The 23,713-nt window shown below is 34.4% G+C and overlaps 1 protein-coding gene across 1 annotated transcript in view; it reads right to left on the bottom strand.

The window, feature by feature from the left end:
* LOC134712885 (cAMP-dependent protein kinase catalytic subunit PRKX-like) overlaps positions 1–23,713 on the bottom strand; it is a 37,924-nt gene that overhangs the window by 7,909 nt on the left and 6,302 nt on the right. The window contains exons 2-6 of the mRNA XM_063574873.1: positions 14,427–14,595; positions 10,376–10,639; positions 1,878–1,997; positions 618–713; positions 6–63 (exon numbers count right to left, since the gene is read on the bottom strand). Coding sequence (XP_063430943.1) covers positions 6–63; positions 618–713; positions 1,878–1,997; positions 10,376–10,639; positions 14,427–14,595 — 707 coding nt within the window. The remainder of the gene's footprint in view (positions 1–5; positions 64–617; positions 714–1,877; positions 1,998–10,375; positions 10,640–14,426; positions 14,596–23,713) is intronic.

The raw sequence follows: 23,713 nt of genomic DNA, 5'->3' as shown, positions 1-23,713 counted from the left end.
CCTACCTTCATGTTACCCAGTCGCTTTGTTCTGTCCTGGACTAATAGCTTCTTTATAAGATCTCTGTCAATAGATTAATATATCATATAATTAGTACTTATACAGAAGTTTTGTATATCTAAAGAGGTTTTTTTCTCCGGTCTGTATCATCTACCCTGTATCCGCCCTCGGGACTAATATTGGTTTCTCATGGTGATGCAGGATTGAAGACAAAGAAATCTTAACATGAGGTTTGCTAGTCATTCTAAATATTTAAGAAAAAGTTCATAGACTAGTTGGCCTGATCTGTTATGGTTGAATTTCATCCCTAGTGTAAGTGGGGGGGGGGGGGGGGGGGGGAATGCTTCAGATACTTTCTTTCTACTTCAAAAAAGCTTCTGTCCAAGTTTAGTAAAATTCTGTGAATGTTTGACAAAACATTTCTCAAAAAACTTTAACTGAATACAAATTTAAGGAAACTAATATTACTACTCTATGGTTGCTATGTCCTTCCTATTTATCTTTTGTTACAAAAGAAACAAAAACATTGGAAAAAATTAAATTTATAACGGTAATAATTTTTGTATTTTTATCAGTTGCAATGCATTATGAATTAAATAAAACTTGCTATGGCTTACTTAGCTACAGGGTCTAAATGTCTGGGCCATTCTATTTTTCCCTCCAAAATCTTCTCATAAATCTTGAAAGTATTTTCATCAAAGAATGGTGGATAACTACAATGAAAGCAAAAAAATATGATTATTTATATATCCTTTATAATCGTTTGAAAATACATTTTTCGATGTTCTACAATAGGAACTTAGTTGACCACAGATAACAAAAGTTTATAAACAGATCCTCATGACAGCTTAATTCAAATCCTCCTTTGGCAATAAACAGAGAAAAGTAACCTTCAAAATCAATCTATAGTTTTTATCTTGCAAAAATCTACGAACAAATAAACCTAGTTGGCCATTTACAAATAGGCCAAATTCTATAAGGTATAAAAGAGATCAGAGAAAACAAGCCATTATAATGCTTTGATCTCATATATATGAGGTTTGCTATGGTTATACAATTATGCAAACAAGTCACACATTTTCATTTAATTTGGTAACCAGAGAAGTTCTTTTTTATAACCTCTTTTTGACACCATAGATCAATTAATAATTGTTTCTATTGTACAGCCTTGTTTGTTTTAAGTGTAAATACTTATTAATTTGCAGTTACTGGATCATGACCTTAAGGGAGAGGGGCCTAAAAATAGCTATAAAACTGATCATGACCTTAAGGGGGAGGGGCCTAGAAATAGTTGTCAAACTGATATGTGTACTTAAGGTGTAGGGGCCCAGAAATATTTGTCAAACTGATATGTACTTATCATGCTAATAGTAATGCAACTTTGTAAAAAAGAACATTGAACTATCACCAGTAGTACATATCAAACAACTGCCATGGCCATAGTTGTTGCTGGAAAAGTAACATCTATGTCAAACCCTTTATCAACTCTTCCCCAGAAGCAAGAAAGTTGAAGACCATTTTCTGCTGCAATTTTTGACAATATAAATTAACTTTTTATATTCCTTTATCAAAGTCAAATGTACATTAGCAATCTCTGAAATTGACCAGGCTATTGGTTTATAAGATTGTATACAGTCACAAACAAGAATGAAATATTGATACTTTATAACAATTCTGTGTATTGTTTCCGAACTTTCTTATTTTCTAAACATTCAAATATGGTGATAAGCAAATGTCAGAGCATTAGTCCATTCTGTTGGCATGAATTAGGCAACTTAAGTTCCTTTAAATAAAAACTCTCTTACATATTAAGGATAAATCAAGGAGGTTTATAACCTACACTGAAATATAATTACTATAGACATAAATATACCAACCCTACAAGCATTTCATATATTAATATTCCTAAAGACCACCAGTCGACAGCCTTGTTATGTCCCCTTGACTGTATGATTTCTGGAGCAAGGTATTCAGGTGTACCACACAATGTCCACGTTCTAGAAAATAAGAGAAGTAAATGTTTATTGTTATCTAATAAATGTAAATTTATTTAAACATTGGTCAATTTACTTTCAATAGTACAAAAACAAAACCATGAAATCTTGCCATAAGACAAACGTTTTCTTCTAAAAAAAATAAATGTCATGGATATAAACCATGATTAGTATATATCTCTGATTATCTGTAGATGCAAATTATGACATTTTTTGTTTGATCTTAAAGTACTAAAAGATTGATGTTTGGGGACAAAAAAAAGTTTATTGATTGGGTTTTTAATCTATGAATTTTTAAAGAGCTTAAATGTCCTTACATTTTATTGATAATGTTAAAAAATGTGTTGAAATATGTTTGATCTTCCTGTAAAATAATATCTATTTTTAAAATTTGTTTTAATGTATGAAATTTAGAATAAATCGGTAGATTAAATATAGAATGTTTGTAATAGCACTAAAAGTCTTTTGTCTTCATTAAACCTGGTCATAAACTGTTCTGTGAAAATGCACTCATATCTAACAAACTCACATTCAATTGGTTGGTTTAAAATTTCCTATTATCCCCTAAATATGGGGGATGTCATAGGATAAAATATTTTGTGAAGAAAGAACATCACTTAATCATTGTCGTCAAATACTATGGATTCATTACTATTCGTTCGATACCAATTTTTGTGGGTTTCATGGGTACAGGTGAACCACGAATTCAAATGTTCAATGAATATCAATTTAAATAGGCTTTGTATATAGTGATTGGCAACACCATGAAATTAAATATCCACGAATAGGCAAGTTTTTACAACCCACAAAAATTGATACCCACAAAAATAAATGAATTCACAATATGCATACAATATTTTCCCCTTCGCGTTACATAAACAACTATCATTGTCGTCAATATGCATACAATAATTTCCCCTCTTCGTTACATAAACAACCATCCATCATAATAACACCTAACTCAGCAGATTGTAACATGTATAGTGTTTTTATTTAGTCAATCAGATACACTATTTACCTGCTGGGAGTAATTAGTAGTTGGCAAAGTCAATAAGTTATTTCTTACTTACAGGTACAAAAGCTAAAGATAGTAAACAGACATTACTTAAACATTAATCAAGGCAGAGATGACACAACAATGACATTCTTCTTTCATCCGGAGAATGCAAATAGTCTGAGATACCAGTAGTATGTAAATAGTCTGAGATACCAGTAGTATGTAAATAGTCTGAGATACCAGTAGTATGTAAATAGTCTGAGATACCAGTAGTATGTAAATAGTCTGAGAGTAGTATGTCACTAGTCTGATAGGGCAAATGTGAACAATCCTCTGCATTACAAATAGTCTGAGACAGGATCATCTTTGAAATCTAACAAGGTTTTCTGCAGACCTTTATCCTATCCTTATGGTTATATACTGAATCATCAATGTTTCGTAAAGTATAACCCTGATGATCAGGATTACTGTCAACTTGATCTAAGAAAAGACAAGGACTGTGCCTTTTAGGGGTCAGTTGGATCGGGAAATATTTGAAGTTCTATGAAAATCAATAACTTCTGAAGAAATTTTCATATATTTCAGGTTATCTGTTCATTTTCTGAAGTAATTTACACACCAAAATCTCTAACAATAAGTTTGCTACAAATAAGCTATCAATTAATCAGGGAATTTGCTCCAAGTTTGCTACAAATGAGCTATCGCATCATCAGGGAATTTGCTCCAAGTTTGCTACAAAGAGCTATCACATCATCAGGGAATTTGCTCCAAGTTTGCTACAAATGAGCTATCACATCATCAGGGAATTTGCTCCAAGTTTGCTACAAAGAGCTATCACATCATCAGGGAATTTGCTCCAAGTTTGCTACAAATGAGCTATTATTTTAATACGGAAGTGGCTCCACAGTTTGCTACAAATGAGCTATTATTTTAATACGGAAGTGGCTCCACAGTTTGCTACAAATGAGCTATCAATTTTATCAGGGAAGTGGCTTCAAGTCTATCAATTTTTATATTGGGGCAGTTGCTTCAAGTTTGCTACAAATGAGCTATCTCATTAACAAGGAAGCTGCTCAATGTTTGCTACAAATGAGCTATGCGCTGTCTCATTAACAGGGAAGTTGCTCAAATCAAAGTGTGCTACAAATAAGCTATCACAATATCAGGGAAGTAGCTTCAAGTTAACTACAAATTATCAGAGAAATTGCTCTAAGTTTGCTTGCAGTAAAACAATTTGTGGATTTGTTTTAAAAGGTTTTCTGTTGAAATATTTGAAGAGAATGAAAAGTGTATGGATGGACTTATTGGACATGGTTGTACATATGTTTAGCCTACTTCCTTTGTGATTTTTGGATTATTGAGGGTTGGTTTTCATTAAAATATTACTATTTTATGAATTGAGTCTTCAATCAATCTATGGGAAAAATTATTATTAGGACCACTCAGTTAAATCGTGAGATAGGTGACTTGACAGCATGGTAACTCTATGTCTATGAACAATAGAGTTGTTATTGAGTACATGAAGTCAGATTGTGAGTAATATCTGGTAATATCTACTGTTAAATACATCAGAAATGTTGGCATGAGTACAATCTTCATTAATGTGTTGTCAGGTCAACAAGTACTGTATCCCCAATTAACTTATCTGTTCTCTATAAACTCTTATGTCTACTGGTTAGCCTGACTTGTCACATTTAATAATTAGGATTATGAAAATGGAAGATTGTCACATTTCATTAGACTTATGGAAATGGAAGTTTCAATGTATTATTGTCTATCTTAAAGAATTTTATTCTATAATTTGTGTAATGAGACGTGTGCATGTATGTGTGTGTGTGTATGGGAAAGGAACAATACCCAGACTAATACTATACATGTATATTCAGCATAAAATTTAAATCAATAAGTCCAACCCTTTGGAAATCTTCCTTGTTTAATTGTAAACTGTTTAAAGATTATAACCAATACAGTGTCTTGTGTTCTTTATAAACATTAGTTTATCAGCAAAATTCCTCAATGACAAAGGTGTTTAATATGGTCTCTATCATGGAAACATCACAAGCCGATCATTTCCAAATCATTTAAATCTTTTATAGTTATTATAAGGAGCAGTTTGTATTCAATAATTCAAGTGTATACATCGGGTATACATTTAAACACAATTTAAAAGGATTTTCAGGTCAAAAGAAAAATATATATAACAATATTTTGTCATGTTAATCCATTTCTTTTTTTAAGGTCGAAGTAATCCTAAATTTAAAGTAAGCTGATGCTTACTGAGTTGATTAGTAAGAAATGTTAAATTCGTTGGTTTGTACTTAATTGATCCAACTCATTCTATCAATTTAGTACATTCAATAATAACATAAAATGTGGACACAGAGATATGTCTCTTGAGTATATCATTTTTATAACAAGAAGCTGTCAGCAAACCGGATTAATTAACATTTATTTGTGTCCTATCATATTTCAATATCACAAGAACCATAACTTCTGAATGGTGAAAGTGAAAATCGTCACTATCAAGTTTGACCTCAATTTTGTCAATAACTCCTGAACCGTAAAAATCAAAATCCTCAGTAATGAACTTGACCTCCATTTTGTCATCAGTTACAACATATTGAAATTTTTAAAGCTTTGGGTGAACAGTTCATGAGTAAATGTATGGACATGACTGGAAACACCCTTTTTCAATCTTTCAAGAACCATAACTCCTGAACAGTAAAAGTCAAAATCTGCATAATTGAACTTGAATTCCATTTTGTTGTAAGTAAAAACATATTAAAATTTTTAAGTTTTGGTTGAATGATTCATTAGTAAATGCACCGACAACATTTGGCTGCCTGACGGCCCTTTGCTGTACATCCCCAATTCAATAACCAACATTTTTGTAACAAAAATATGGTTACTGGTAATAAAAAGTAAATGCCAATATGTTAGCATGTAAGCCGGTGCTTTTCATTTGCGCCAATTGGCATTTCATTTGCGCCAAAAAAATCTTTCATTTGCGCCACAAACCATATTTCATTTGCGCCAAAAACTAAATATTTCATTTGCGCCAATATCACAGGTAAATACAGGTAAAATAGTATAAAATATAAAAATTTTCAAAAAGTCTTTTAATAATGAAGAAACATATTTCTCAGAAATACAGGTAATAATAGTATAAAACATAAAAAAATTCAAAAAGTCATATTCCTCAGAAATCAGTTATCATAAAATCATACAAGTTACGCTAAAACCTCGATAAAATCATACAAGTAATGCTAAAATCATACAAGTAATGTTAAAACCTGAATAAAACCTTGGTAAAATCATGAAAGTAAAGTTAAAACCTTGATAAAAACAGAAAAGAAAGCACTATGCACTGGAGTACATTATTGAGACATTTGTTAGCACTATAGTAAAGTTACAAGTCTGTTCTGTCACAAAATTTATAAGCAACGGTCTTGATGTAGTCATGCCTTGAAATTTCCCCTCTTAGGTGCATGCCATGTTTCTCCATAGGATAGTCAGTTTTCCCTTTATCCCATCGTCGAACTGCAGCCGGTGTGTCCATATATCTCATTTTGATGTATGTTGTAGCCTGAATCTTCTTTACAACGTCAACATAAATAAACATGTTTGGATGTTTTGAATAAAATTGTTCATTAAAATGTGTATGGAATGACTCTGGTCCATTGTTGGTTCGTTTGAAATTAGCAGTGGGTATAGCAGCCCAAAATGACGGTATATATCTAGATTCCGAGCTTATATAAGTTTCCAAAACATAGTCAGCAAATTTTATGCATCTGCTATCAGTTGGAAATTCAGTCATAATGTCCTCTACGAAGAAGTCTTCAATTTGATCAGGCGGTAGGTATGGTAACCCAAAAATTGATGATAACCATTTACCAATTTCGCAGGTCTTTTCTTATACTCGGTACTTAATCCAAGATCTTGAATTTTCCGCCACCAATTTTGGCCAAGGTGAAAATCTACAGCAATCGATTTTCGATCCTGGCAACATTCGCAAAATAACATTATGCATGGCTTGTTCAAAGTCTATATGAATAGACTGTGGTATTAGTACAAGATTTCTCTGTTTACAAAGTTGAAATATAAAGTTCCACATGTTTGTGTAGCATTCTTCACTTTTTCCAGGAAGCAATGCATATACTAGCGGCACATAGTTACCATCTTTACATCCATGTAGTGTGTACATTTGAAAAAAGTATCTTGGACAGCATTTAAAGGTACCATCCACAAACACTATTTCAAATACTAGTATTAGAAAATGAGTATGAACTCACACATTTTTCCAGGGGGAGTTATGTACAAACAAAAAACAAAATAAATCGTAAATAATATTTAACTTTTCCGTTATATTACCTGTCATACCTGTAAAATGGCGCAAATGAAGTTTTTTTTTGGCGCAAATGATATATAACCTTGTGGCGCAAATGAAAGGTTTGATTTTTAAAAAATTGGCGCAAATGAAATGCGCCCCATGTAAGCTATAAAATAACATTGAGATTTAATGATCCACGACTAAAGGTGTAGGGCTAAATTCATTTCTGTGGTAACAATTTACATGCAAATACTTAAAGCACTATTATATCAAATATCATTTATATATATCATGAGTGGTTCCCCTAAAACTGAATGAAAAAGGGAAATCTTAAGTAGCCTTACTAGACAATAGACAAGTCTTACAAGTACATGTAACCTTTGGGTTATATAACTGATTCTCAAGATGGTATATATTCCAAACCAAACTGCTGTTCTCCACATAACAAATCAGTTCTAAACATTTGAACTGTGGGATGTGAAACATAACTATAAAATGAATGTTATACATAGATGTGTGTAGGTTTGGCTGATATCCTGGTATTATCATTCTAACATTTAATCATTATTGGGACTGTAGAAATCATTTGTGATGACATCAGGTGTAACATCATATAATCAAGGGATATATACAGATACTACACATGTATATTTGGATTCTGATGATGGAGAACACAAATTTGAAAACATTCCCCCGTCTGATAAATTATTGGTCATAGTTATTATAATAGGTTATACTATGTTTTAATTTCAATCAATTGAAAGCACAACACTGGATATGTATATTGTTGCTGATGTTTATTTTTGTTTGTTTGGTTTACTTGTTAAACTGAATAATGATAATTTATTTACCAAGAAACAATACAAATATGATAAATATTTTGTTTTTCTCCTGCTGTCTTAATCAGTTGTGTCTTTATACATATGATCTTGACACTCTGAACCTTTTTGTCCCTGTCACAATTTTTTTTCTATCTATAGAATTTCACACATAATATTCTATTTTTAGCCATTTCAGCCATGTTTGTAAACTGGGAAGATTATTAGCCACTGTTTTCAACTAAATACGTACCCCAATGAAGATTTTAAGATTGCGGCAAAATTAAGTAAAATAATGCCAGTAGTTTCAGCAAAGAATTTTTGTAAAAGTTAACATACAAAAGATGTTTAAAACAGACAATGACTTATTATATAAGTATAAGTACTGTGTATACCAAATAATGAAAAAAGGTCACTTCACCCTTGACATGCTTGCCAAAATTGAATTTCAATAAATAAAGAATTGAATTACATTAGCAATCATAATAATAATAAAGTTGTTTGGGAAAGTATAAATAGAACAAGGATGAGTGAACAGGAATTTCAATCCAGAAAACAATAAGCCCTAAATCTGACAATTTTAGAGTGCCCAATAAATCCTATTTAACCAATGACATAACTGAAAGTTGGGTACATTAACATTGGCTTTAAGTTATGTGCATTTTATAATTTAATTGGCCATTTCAGAATTTGAAGGATTATAAATAATTTCATTCTTAAATAACAACCATATACTTTTTGGATCTTTTTCAGTTGTCTAGAGTAGTATTACCTATACATGTTTACAGTATATATGGTCTAGAATAGTATTAAACAAACATGTTAACAGTATTGTTTATAAAAAAATTAGTGATAATGCTCAAATTATTAAAATAAAATTCCAAACATTTTATAAAATACTTTTTAAATTAATTTGTTGACAATCACATGCTATAATTGCTTTCTGTAATTTCTTGTGTGTTTGTGTGTGTGTGTTTTTTGTTTGTGTGGTAAGAGACCTTTGTGAAAGTGTGTGTTTAAGTGTGGTGTCACAGAATAGAAGTTTCTTCATAATATAAGTTCCAAATGGAAAAACTATTCTGGAATATTATTTCCACAGGAATATATATTACAGTAGAAGTTTCCACTGGAAATTCTGTTTAGGTGGAACAAATATACGTTGACAGGTGTCGGCAACATATATATATATCCTTCCTGTGATCAGCAGACCAAATCAGTAAAATAAACCATTTATATTTACATCTAATTTCCTTGTATTTGTTTTCTTTCATTGAAATTATTCTCACATAAAAAAAACACATTTATATCACTCTTACAATGCACCATATACAAGATGTTTGAGGACTAGAATAAACTAGTAGGCCTGAAACATTATTAAATATGCCCAGAAGATATGACTTTAAGTTGCTCAGAAAAATGAGATGAAAAATATATGTGCATTTCAATTTAAGGTATAACTAAGTTTTTCACAAACAAAATCTAAGACTTATCATGCTTATAGCTGTAAAATGTGACAGAACTGTATTACAGACAGACAGACAAATTCAAACCAGTATGCCCTCCTTTGGAGCAGGGAATAACAGGGATACAACATTCCTCTTTTATGTTTTGTATATATTAATCTACATATACTAGTTCTAATTAGCATCTAAAATACTTAACAATTAAAACATTCATGTGAAAGACTATTGTATAAGAAAATCTGATTAGGACAAGAAGTTTAAAATTCTGGAGCTAATCCAACTGGTCAATTGACTATGTTATATTAGGTTAACTAAGTAGTAACATACTGAAGTATTTAACCAGGTGTACAATCTTTATAGGGTAACTTGTCCTGGACTACTTTATATGCCATGTGTAACTCCTTGTACCTTGAGCTTATTATTATCCTAAAAAGTTCAAATTCCTCATAAACTACCATCAGAAGTCAATAGATGTCCTAGCTAGATATCCTTTAAGTAAACTAATCATAAAATATATTTTAGTCATTGCTCTGATTTGGTCTAAGACGCCCTAGAGCTGATTTTATGAGAGCATCTAATCTTTTGTTTTTTTCTTGTATGAAGTAAGATTTTGGGAAGACATTCTAACTTCTCATCTCATACAAATGGAACTTAGATTTTTTTAGGGTATCTATTAAACTGTTTATTGTCCGCTTGTATCAAGGGAAGTGTTAAATTTTTGAAAGGATACCTCATGTTGTGTTGCCCCCTTCTCTAATTCTTATACAACTCACCTATCTTCTAGTTTCTTTGCAAAACCAAAATCTGTAATCTTTAAATGTCCTTCTCTATCCAGTAATAAATTTTCTGGTTTCAAATCCCGATACACAATGTTCTTGGTATGTAAATAGTCTAAAGCTGACACAATTTCACAGGCATAAAAGTTCGACCATGAATTATTAAAACGTCCATAGTTCCTGAGATATGAGAATAACTCTCCTCCTGGCACAAACTCCAAGAGCATGTATAGATATGTGTTATCATGGTATGCCCACAGCCTAAAGAGTAAATCACAAATATATATAAATACAGAACAGGAAAAATAACAATTTACAAGTTTCCAAACAAAACTTTTACCTCTGGTTGTCTGAACATTGGTTTAGAAGACCATACTATTTGGTATCAAGACAAAGTTTTTTAGATTTTATTGATGTTGTATTGTTAGGTGTCTATCTTAAGAACCTCTACAGATTAGTCCCTAGTTTCTGTTGTATTGTTAGGTGTCTGTCTTAAGAACCTCTACAGATTAGTCCCTAGTTTCTGTTGTATTGTTAGGTGTCTATCTTAAGAACCTCTACAGATTAGTCCCTAGTTTCTGTTGTATTGTTAGGTGTCTGTCTTAAGAACCTCTACAGATTAGTCCCTAGTTTCTGTTGTATTGTTAGGTGTCTGTCTTAAGAACCTCTACAGATTAGTCCCTAGTTTCTGTTGTATTGTTAGGTGTCTGTCTTAAGAACCTCTACAGATTAGTCCCTAGTTTCTGTTGTATTGTTAGGTGTCTGTCTTAAGAACCTCTACAGATTAGTCCCTAGTTTCTGTTGTATTGTTAGGTGTCTGTCTTAAGAACCTCTACAGATTAGTCCCTAGTTTCTGTTGTATTGTTAGGTGTCTGTCTTAAGAACCTCTACAGATTAGTCCCTAGTTTCTGTTGTATTGTTAGGTGTCTGTCTTAAGAACCTCTACAGATTAGTCCCTAGTTTCTGTTGTATTGTTAGGTGTCTGTCTTAAGAACCTCTACAGATTAGTCCCTAGTTTCTGTTGTATTGTTAGGTGTCTGTCTTAAGAACCTCTACAGATTAGTCCCTAGTTTCTGTTGTATTGTTAGGTGTCTGTCTTAAGAACCTCTACAGATTAGTCCCTAGTTTCTGTTGTATTGTTAGGTGTCTGTCTTAAGAACCTCTACAGATTAGTCCCTAGTTTCTGTTGTATTGTTAGGTGTCTGTCTTAAGAACCTCTACAGATTAGTCCCTAGTTTCTGTTGTATTGTTAGGTGTCTGTCTTAAGAACCTCTACAGATTAGTCCCTAGTTTCTGTTGTATTGTTAGGTGTCTGTCTTAAGAACCTCTACAGATTAGTCCCTAGTTTCTGTTGTATTGTTAGGTGTCTGTCTTAAGAACCTCTACAGATTAGTCCCTAGTTTCTGTTGTATTGTTAGGTGTCTGTCTTAAGAACCTCTACAGATTAGTCCCTAGTTTCTGTTGTATTGTTAGGTGTCTGTCTTAAGAACCTCTACAGATTAGTCCCTAGTTTCTGTGTTGTGCTGTCATCATGAGGAAGCACTGTAGAAGACTTGATAATGAAAAGGATAAGCATTTTTTTTCTATACTTTATTGGACACTAGTCCCTTATAACTATGTACTACTTGAGTACTAGTTAGTTGTTTAATGTATACCAGTATTCAAACTAAATTTGTGAAAAAAGGAGAAAAAATGTAAAAGTAGCAGACTTACAAATAGATTGACCCAGATGTTTAAGCAATAAAATGACCCAGTTGTTTAAGCAGACAATTTATTTCTCCTAACTATTGCCAACCAAAGGGTATATTTTGCTATTGAACAGATGTTTAGTAAAATTACAATCTTAAATCTGTCTGTAATAAAATATTATCAGATGTTATGTAACCAAGGAAATTTGTAACATGGTACTGATTCCTTCAAAGGGTCAACATCTGTTTCTACGGATCTATTTATAGTAACAGGTGATAACTGAGTAAGATCAAACAAACACCAACACCTGATCAATGTTTACAAAACACAGGTGATGGTGAAGGGAATATCTTCTTAATGTTCTTGTTTTAGTATATAAATATTACTATTTTACATTCTTAGAGCACAGGCACTTTTCTCAGCACTTTGTTCCCTATATACCTTAAATTAATAAAGAAACCTGTACATGCATGTAATTAAAGAATTGTTAGAAATTTGAAATTAGAAACTGCACTTCCATTATACACAGAAAAATGTAAACCAATTAAAACCAAAATATTTTAAAACAAATCTCAAAATCAATCCAGTTTTGGATGTTTCAAACACCCCCAAATCTTTTATATATACCATCAGCTACAAAAATGTATGTGCTTGTAAAATAGTGGTAGCTTCAATCAAAATATTGAACTAAGGCCTTAAAACATAAACTTTTATGCCAAGGATAGAAAAAAAAATAGAAATGTCCCAATCAAAAATTATCCTTGTTTATTTTTTTTAACTTTATTTTGTCCCTAACACATATATTGGAATCCCTTAGTGTAAATCATTTAACGCATCATGGTCCTGATATCTGAATAAACCTAGGATCAAACTTTACCAGTGCCATGCATGTAGATAGAGGGTACAATCTGTCTGTACAAATACCATTCTTAAAATGTAAACATTTATTGATGTCGAATATTCTGAAACTCCAAGACAATAACTTCTTTTGCTTCGTGTTATGCAAAAGTTTATAAAACACCAGACAAATACAAGACCATATGAAAAGGTTCATTAAAATACTATCCATCTTAAGTATATTATAAAGAAGTTCATAAAGATAGATTATATGCATGAAGCTGTTGAGATAATTGGGAGTGTAGGATTTATAAGATGACTTGTTTGAGAATGATGAATATCGATCCAAACTTACAGTCCATTATCCAAATTTAACCCAAAGCAATTTTCCATTTTTGGTTAAAAAGGTTATCCTGTATAGAATCCTACATTATAACATGTTTGTAGATTTTAGACTCCTACATCATAACATATTCTTAGATTTGTATTTGAGCATAACAATGATTACTAAAATAACTAAAGTCTAAACTGGAAATACTGAAAAATGTTTGTCTTGTTTGTCTTGATACAGGTTTATATCTGTTTTGTAATGTGTAAATGTGCGACTATTGAATTCTACATAGACAAAAGAGTCAAAGACAGGTCTACAACGTTTTCTATACATTTGCTATAGATCATGTTAGAGAGCTGTTGAAGAAGTTTACTTCTATGGGAACAATAGATGAATGTCTGACTTGTGTATTACTCCCATCAACTATGGAAAGAAAAGGGGAAATCTCAATATTTAAATTCCAAAACAAATAACAGAAAAGTAGACTGAAATTCTTTTAAATTTAAAATAATGTGTATAAACTTCGGACTCAATTTCTCTTTGGGAGACACAGATCCAATACAATGTCAAAATTGGTTTAAAAAATCAAATAAAATACCTAATACCCAATAATCCAGGGCCTGAGATGAACAAATATATATAGGCAATATCTACTAAAAATAAATCTGTCAAACAGAAGTGACCTTGAAATGATATTATACTTGGCAATAAAATCTTCCTTCATAAACAAAGTGATATTTTCTACAGATTTTGGATATAAAAACATTGTTAATACTGGAGTCCATGCAGTGACTTCCTATACCAAATCATGTTAACTTAGTATGAAGATTCTACAAGATATAGTTCTTAGTCATTAATGAAAGCTATTACTAATTACTCTATCAATCCTTTAGATATAGATAGAAATGACATGATTTAAGATGTGGTGCAATTAACCCAACAATACTAGCCATTGAAAGCAGTTAACGTTCCTATACAAAAGACAAATGTCTTCACAGGTCAAGAGAGGGTTGAAAAGGGGTAAATTCATACAAAAAGTTTGCCATCTTTCAAATAGGAAAATTGATAGTGGCTCAACATAAATCATGTAAATCTATACATATTTCGGCTTACTAATATGTAAACTATAAAACCTAATTTAATTTATATTTTAAGTCTATCAACTTTGTGTCAGATAGAGTTAGTACTTACATATTAACAATAAATGGATGAGCTATTTGAGCAAGAATTTCTTTTTCGTTTTTGACATGTTCAATCTGTTTTAATCGTATGACTTCTGTGATTCGCATCATTTTTAGAGCAAAGTAATCCTTGTTTTCTTTATGTCTAGTCAGCACTACTCGTCCAAAAGTACCAGTCCCTGAAAAGTAAAGGTAAGAGTTGAAATTTAAATTGTACTCTATAAACATATAAAAAAGAAGATGTGGTATGATTGCCAATGAGACAAATGTCCACAAGAGACCAAAATGACACAGTCATGCATACCCCTTCCCATTTAGATAGTCGTTCATTGAAGGTTACTCAAAACAAGTTCCCCTCACTGTAGCCTCTGGCTATCATCAATTAATCACAGATGATGGTCTATATATAATTCATCAAACTTTGATCTAACTACACTCCCCCTCCATGCCACCTCTGATTAATATTAATTATAGATGGCCACTCAAAGATAAAACATAGCTATTTTCATAGAGGGCACAGATTTGGGCAAATTGATTACAATTAGTATAAAGGATAAAACAATGAAAATATGAACTACAGTAGTGAAGTAGAATAAAGTACAGATTACAGTAATGCAACTGTTGGAGATTACATGTGTAGTTACTGAAAATAATATTTAATACTAGATAAATTATTATTAATTAAATGTTGATGTACCTAGAAATGTCTTCTCATGTATGCATGATAGATGTAAAGGAAAATTGGGCTGCACATGTGTAGATAGGTATGAATAAAATAATATGTGGGTTAAAAGTCAATTGGACAGCAACCTAACTAAGAAAGATATCAAGACAGACATACCATTTGTCAAAATAGACAGTGTGTATTGAATATATGTCAATCACTAATTAGCTCCCAATGCAATGTCATGCTCTAACTAGAACAGAGCTGAGAATAATTTTAAACTGTATCCATACTATAAAAGGTCTGCCAATGCAATAAGTAAAGAAATTACATAAAGAACAATTTGACTATAAGGTACCCACTGTAAAAGATCCTAACTGAGGACAAACTGAGACAATCATTAATATCATTATTTTAATGGTCTTTACACATATTGACTTTCTAGTGTTTTCGTGTTGTTGAGTTGACTCTAATTATTTAAGTTAACATTGGCTGATCCAGGGGGGGGTTTCCGGTGTTGGACCCCCCCCCTATTTCTTTGGAAGATCAATGCATTTGAATGGGGACGTATAGTTGGAACCCCCTTTGTCCTGGGTTGGGAACCCCCCCTTTTTAAAATGGCTGGATCCAGCCCTGGTTTATCCCAGATCTCCTTTTATTCCTACCTACATACAACTCTCTACCTCTACAGAACCTCCACAGAAGTGTATGACTCATTGGCGGTCATTTGTGTTTAAATCTATTTATAATTCAGTGATCTTTCCAACAGACCTACTACAGGGTCATTTTCTCCCAATTAACAACAGACAACTTTATTATTAGAAGTATCTTATATGCATCACTTCAGGGCAATGATCTAGATAGAAACTAGCAAGCTGTTAAACCACTTACTCAATTCTGATAACATATCCATACAAATCAAAAAGTAAACATTATTTATATAACTGGTTTAATTATTAAGGATCTAGAGACCTGAGAAGATTTTGTCACGTTTTGTACTCATTTGATTTTTACTTCTAATGGCAACCCTGCCTAGCATATTTGCACAGATGCCTTCTCTTCTCCTTTAACTAAGGTAACACCTTCAGAAAGAAAAGGAGGGGTCCTGATCTGGAAATCCCGAGGTCCAAATTTAAATTTAAAGCAACCCTGCCTAGCATTGCACAGCTGTCTTCTCTTCTCCTTTAACTAAGGTAACACCTTCAGAAACAAAAGCTGATTTTCATATTAAAATGTGACTTTCAATCTATCTATCTATCTTTTCCCAAGGCAAATTTGGACTTGTCCTATAACCTATATGTGTGTGTGTGTGTGTGTGTGTGTGAGGGGGTAGAAGGGGTCGTGATCCTAAAATCTCAGGCTTAAGAAAAATGGAATCCTGAGGTCCCAAGCTTAAAAACACTGCCGTCACCTGATCCCTGAGTCCCAATAAGGGTCATATTACCCCTCATATATGTAACACCATCATACTAGTTGCATTGCAAGTCAAGTTGAAGGAATATAATGTTTTCACAGAACTATGTAAGAAAAGAACAGAAAACATGAAGTGATTGATCAAATTATATATACTCATAGCTAGAATCTAAGAAGAAATAAGAAGCAACCTAAAATAAGTTCTTAATCATCTTCTTATTCATACAGAATCAATGTTTATTATACATTTTTTGTGCCAATTCAATTATGTATTTTCAATCATCATCATGATCATTGGCAAAATTTAGCGCAAAAAAATGTAGTTTATTTGTATGGGGATAACTTATAACAGATCTATTTTGTTTCTGTTTTAATGTGTGTCCAGATCATACAAAACTCTTGATCCTAGATATTACTCTAGTCCAGTGGCAGATCCTAGATGTTACTCTAGTCTTGCATGTACTCGAAGCATGTACATCATAGTCAAATCCACACACAAAACCTGAACCTTCACAATCATGAGTTCCTGAGAATTTAAACTGTGTCAGGGTGACTGTAGAACATACAATGTAATTTAAATATGACTAGGACATACAATGTAATCAGATTTAAAGTCTTTTGTAACACTGTAATTATATAAAAGACATTTAAATAATAGAAAATAATAGGAAAGAATTCATGGTTAGTAACTGTCTTTGTCATTCAGGTCTACTTTAAGACTATAGCTAATAATACTGCCACATCTAATAATACTGCCACATCTAATAATACTGTCATAAGTCAACTGTATTATGACTGACTTTCCTTTCTTTATGTTTATTTTGGGTATAACATTTATTGTAAATAAACCTTTCTTTTAATATATTCAATAAATCAATTTCTTGAAATGAATTCAGCTTTTTGAATGTTTTTCTTAAGAAATAAACATGTATGACAAAAGATTCCTGTAATACATGTAATAACTGACAATGAAATGGTAGTTAAACTTAATAATCCAATAATAATCAAACCCTTTACTTTTAGCCATTATTCTTTAGTTTATACAAAACAAAATCATTTTATTTCATGTAAATATAAAGAGTATACATGTAGAAAAGGTATACAAAAGGTACATAGTACAAACATGTATGACACCCGTAAATATTTCTGTTTTGTCATACATTGTCATTCTGGGGTCTTTTATAGCTTTCTATATGGAATATGTTTCAGGTGTAGCTTTCTATACGGAATGTGTTTAGATGACTCTGGCAATGGCTAAGTGGTTAAAATAGTTTTATGTACTGTATCAGTAGCCTTTAAACATGAGGTTGTCAGTTTGAACCACTCACATTGCAGGAAATTACAACTCCCAAGTGGCTAAACTTTTCATAAGGTGGGGGCCCACTGACTGACCTAAGGGGGCGGCCACTCCAGTCATGCTTCAGTGATTCGTTATATAATCAACCACATTTTCCAACAAAAATGCAGGGTCGGGCCCTCAGGCCCCCGTGGATCTGCCAATGACTCCAACATAAATAAAGATTGTAATTTGTACTGTGTCTTGACAATATGTTGTGACTGTTGAATTGTCAATATTGTGTTGTGTCTAAAATCATATAATGTCTCAGGTGCACCTCAGGTAAAGTTGAGGATGAAGTTCATTTTTTATTTAAATGTGACACTCATTTATTAAAAAGAGAGGAATTGATGCAAAATATATTAAAATCATGTCCAAACTTTCAAAATTTAAATATTGATAACAAATTAATTTGGATAATGAATAATGAGGATCCCAATGTACTATTTGCATTTTACAAATATATAGAAGATACTAAGAATTAAAGTACAACTTAATCTGCAATAACTAATTCATTATAACTCTTTAATATGAATTTGGATACCCTGTTAAGCCTGCACAGATCATAAGAAGAATTTCAAATTCTTTGGCACCGTCCCTTGATGATCTTTGCTGGCTGGACACAGAATCTATAATCTTAAAAATATGTTTCTAAAATATATTTTCAATAATTAAGGAGCTTGACTCATCTGCATTAAGTACAATTAGGGACTCCCCTTTAAGCACCGACTCTTGGTGCTTTCTGCAGATAAGTCATATTAAATATCCTTTATTAAATATACTTTGTTATTTGCAGTATACCTCATAGTCAAATGTGGGAGTGCTTAATTGCTTTGTTTTTTATTGGGTTCTTTTTTTTTTTATTATTATTTTTTTTTTTTATATAATTTTTTACATTGACATTTCTCCGCACAAACTACTAATGCCTCATGTTTGTCTTTTCAAAGTGAAGATACACTTACCGGGTGCACTTGAGTCATTTTCAACATAGTTTTCATTGAATAATAATACATTGCTACTATTTTGCTGAGTGTATTTTCTGTGGTATATTATTTTATTTTATTATTTTTATAACACTTGTTACATATCTTTTACTGTGTGTGTATTGCATATGTTATTGTTTATAATAATATTGTCTGTATCATATGCCCTCCTGGGGCCCTAATTTGGTAAATAAAAATATTCTATTCTATTCTATTCTATAATAAAATGTACATGAAGTGACAGTTTGTTTATGAATATGTATTGTACTGTGCCTTGACCACATGCAGTGACTGTCTTTTAGGGAATACATATATGTAGGTAGTGACTGTTTGGTTTTAAGTATTATAATGTGTCTTGACCACATGCAGGGAGAGTTTGACTGTTAATATCAAGTTGTACTGTGTCTTGGCCACATGCAGTGACTGTCTTTTAGGGAATACATATATGTAGGTAGTGACTGTTTGGATTTAAGTATTATAATGTGTCTTGACCACATGCAGGGACAGTCTGGCTATGAATATTGTACTGTGTCTTGACCACATGCAGGGACAGTCTGGCTATGAATATTGTACTGTGTCTTGACCACATGCAGGGACAGTCTGGCTATGAATATTGTACTGTGTCTTGACCACATGCAGGGACAGTCTGGCTATGAATATTGTACTGTGTCTTGACCACATGCAGGGACAGTCTGGCTATGAATATTGTACTGTGTCTTGACCACATGCAGGGACAGTCTGGCTATGAATATTGTACTGTGTCTTGACCACATGCAGGGACAGTCTGGCTATGAATATTGTACTGTGTCTTGACCACATGCAGGGACAGTCTGGCTATGAATATTGTACTGTGTCTTGACCACATGCAGGGACAGTCTGGCTATGAATATTGTACTGTGTCTTGACCACATGCAGGGACAGTCTGGCTATGAATATTGTACTGTGTCTTGACCACATGCAGGGACAGTCTGGCTATGAATATTGTACTGTGTCTTGACCACATGCAGGGACAGTCTGGCTATGAATATTGTACTGTCTTGACCACATGCAGGGACAGTCTGGCTATGAATATTGTACTGTGTCTTGACCACATGCAGGGACAGTCTGGCTATGAATATTGTACTGTGTCTTGACCACATGCAGGGACAGTCTGGCTATGAATATTGTACTGTGTCTTGACCACATACAGGGACAGTCTGGTTATGAATATTGTACTGTGTCTTGACCACATGCAGGGACAGTCTGGCTATGAATATTGTACTGTGTCTTGACCACATGCAGGGACAGTCTGGCTATGAATATTGTACTGTGTCTTGACCACATGCAGGGACAGTCTGGCTATGAATATTGTACTGTGTCTTGACCACATGCAGGGACAGTCTGGCTATGAATATTGTACTGTGTCTTGACCACATGCAGGGACAGTCTGGCTATGAATATTGTACTGTGTCTTGACCACATGCAGGGACAGTCTGGCTATGAATATTGTACTGTGTCTTGACCACATGCAGGGACAGTCTGGCTATGAATATTGTACTGTCTTGACCACATGCAGGGACAGTCTGGCTATGAATATTGTACTGTGTCTTGACCACATGCAGGGACAGTTTGGCTATGAATATTGTACTGTGTCTTGACCACATGCAGGGACAGTCTGGCTATGAATATTGTACTGTGTCTTGACCACATGCAGGGACAGTCTGGCTATGAATATTGTACTGTGTCTTGACCACATACAGGGACAGTCTGGTTATGAATATTGTACTGTGTCTTGACCACATGCAGGGACAGTCTGGCTATGAATATTGTACTGTGTCTTGACCACATGCAGGGACAGTCTGGCTATGAATATTGTACTGTGTCTTGACCACATGCAGGGACAGTCTGGCTATGAATATTGTACTGTGTCTTGACCACATGCAGGGACAGTCTGGCTATGAATATTGTACTGTGTCTTGACCACATGCAGGGACAGTCTGGCTATGAATATTGTACTGTGTCTTGACCACATACAGGGACAGTCTGGCTGTGAATATTGTACTGTGTCTTGACCACATACAGGGACAGTCTGGCTATGAATATTGTACTGTGTCTTGACCACATACAGGGACAGTCTGGTTATGAATATTGTACTGTGTCTTGACCACATACAGGGACAGTCTGGCTATGAATATTGTACTGTGTCTTGACCACATGCAGGGACAGTCTGGCTATGAATATTGTACTGTGTCTTGACCACATGCAGGGACAGTCTGGCTATGAATATTGTACTGTGTCTTGACCACATGCAGGGACAGTTTGGCTATGAATATTGTACTGTGTCTTGACCACATGCAGGGACAGTCTGGCTATGAATATTGTACTGTGTCTTGACCACATGCAGGGACAGTCTGGCTATGAATATTGTACTGTGTCTTGAACACATGCAGGGACAGTCTGGCTATGAATATTGTACTGTGTCTTGACCACATGCAGGGACAGTCTGGCTATGAATATTGTACTGTGTCTTGACCACATGCAGGGACAGTCTGGCTATGAATATTGTACTGTGTCTTGACCACATGCAGGGACAGTCTGGCTATGAATATTGTACTGTGTCTTGACCACATGCAGGGACAGTCTGGCTATGAATATTGTACTGTGTCTTGACCACATGCAGGGACAGTCTGGCTATGAATATTGTACTGTGTCTTGACCACATGCAGGGACAGTCTGGCTATGAATATTGTACTGTGTCTTGACCACATGCAGGGACAGTCTGGCTATGAATATTGTACTGTGTCTTGACCACATGCAGGGACAGTCTGGCTATGAATATTGTACTGTGTCTTGACCACATGCAGGGACAGTCTGGCTATGAATATTGTACTGTGTCTTGACCACATGCAGGGACAATCTGGCTATGAATATTGTACTGTGTCTTGACCACATGCAGGGACAGTCTGGCTATGAATATTGTACTGTGTCTTGACCACATGCAGGGACAGTCTGGCTATGAATATTGTACTGTGTCTTGACCACATGCAGGGACAGTCTGGCTATGAATATTGTACTGTGTCTTGACCACATGCAGGGACAGTCTGGCTATGAATATTGTACTGTGTCTTGACCACATGCAGGGACAATCTGGCTATGAATATTGTACTGTGTCTTGACCACATGCAGGGACAGTCTGGCTATGAATATTGTACTGTGTCTTGACCACATGCAGGGACAGTTTGGCTATGAATATTGTACTGTGTCTTGACCACATGTAGGGGCAGTCTGGTTATGAATATTGTACTGTGTCTTGACCACATACAGGGACAGTCTGGCTGTGAATATTGTACTGTGTCTTGACCACATACAGGGACAGTCTGGCTATGAATATTGTACTGTGTCTTGACCACATACAGGGACAGTCTGGCTATGAATATTGTACTGTGTCTTGACCACATACAGGGACAGTCTGGCTATGAATATTGTACTGTGTCTTGACCACATGCAGGGACAATCTGGCTGTGAATATTGTACTGTGTCTTGACCACATGCAGGGACAGTCTGGCTATGAATATTGTACTGTGTCTTGACCACATGCAGGGACAGTCTGGCTATGAATATTGTACTGTGTCTTGACCACATGCAGGGACAGTCTGACTATGAATATTGTACTGTGTCTTGACCACATGCAGGGACAGTCTGGCTATGAATATTGTACTGTGTCTTGACCACATGCAGGGACAATCTGGCTATGAATATTGTACTGTGTCTTGACCACATGCAGGGACAGTCTGGCTGTGAATATTGTACTGTGTCTTGACCACATACAGGGACAATCTGGCTGTGAATATTGTACTGTCTTGACCACATGCAGGGACAGTCTGGCTATGAATATTGTACTGTGTCTTGACCACATGCAGGGACAATCTGGCTATGAATATTGTACTGTGTCTTGACCACATGCAGGGACAGTCTGGCTATGAATATTGTACTGTGTCTTGACCACATACAGGGACAGTCTGGTTATGAATATTGTACTGTGTCTTGACCACATGCAGGGACAGTTTGGCTATGAATATTGTACTGTGTCTTGACCACATGCAGGGACAGTCTGGCTGTGAATATTGTACTGTGTCTTGACCACATGCAGGGACAGTCTGGCTATGAATATTGTACTGTGTCTTGACCACATGCAGGGACAGTCTGGCTATGAATATTGTACTGTGTCTTGACCACATGCAGGGACAGTCTGGCTATGAATATTGTACTGTCTTGACCACATACAGGGACAATCTGGCTGTGAATATTGTACTGTGTCTTGACCACATGCAGGGACAGTCTGGCTATGAATATTGTACTGTGTCTTGACCACATACAGGGACAGTCTGGCTGTGAATATTGTACTGTGTCTTGACCACATACAGGGACAGTCTGGCTATGAATATTGTACTGTGTCTTGACCACATACAGGGACAGTCTGGCTATGAATATTGTACTGTGTCTTGACCACATGCAGGGACAGTCTGGCTATGAATATTGTACTGTGTCTTGACCACATGCAGGGACAGTCTGGCTATGAATATTGTACTGTGTCTTGACCACATACAGGGACAGTCTGGCTATGAATATTGTACTGTGTCTTGGACACATGCAGGGACAGTTTGGCTATGAATATTGTACTGTGTCATGACCACATGCAGGGACAGTCTGGCTGTGAATATTGTACTGTGTCTTGACCACATGCAGGGACAGTCTGGCTATGAATATTGTACTGTTTCTTGACCACATGCAGGGACAATCTGGCTATGAATATTGTACTGTGTCTTGACCACATGCAGGGACAGTCTGGCTATGAATATTGTACTGTGTCTTGACCACATGCAGGGACAGTCTGGCTATGAATATTGTACTGTGTCTTGACC

The sequence above is a fragment of the Mytilus trossulus genome, chromosome 3 (assembly GCF_036588685.1).
Source record: "Mytilus trossulus isolate FHL-02 chromosome 3, PNRI_Mtr1.1.1.hap1, whole genome shotgun sequence".
In the NCBI taxonomy this organism is placed as follows: domain Eukaryota; kingdom Metazoa; phylum Mollusca; class Bivalvia; order Mytilida; family Mytilidae; genus Mytilus; species Mytilus trossulus.
This window is presented reverse-complemented; position numbering and strand designations above follow the sequence as displayed.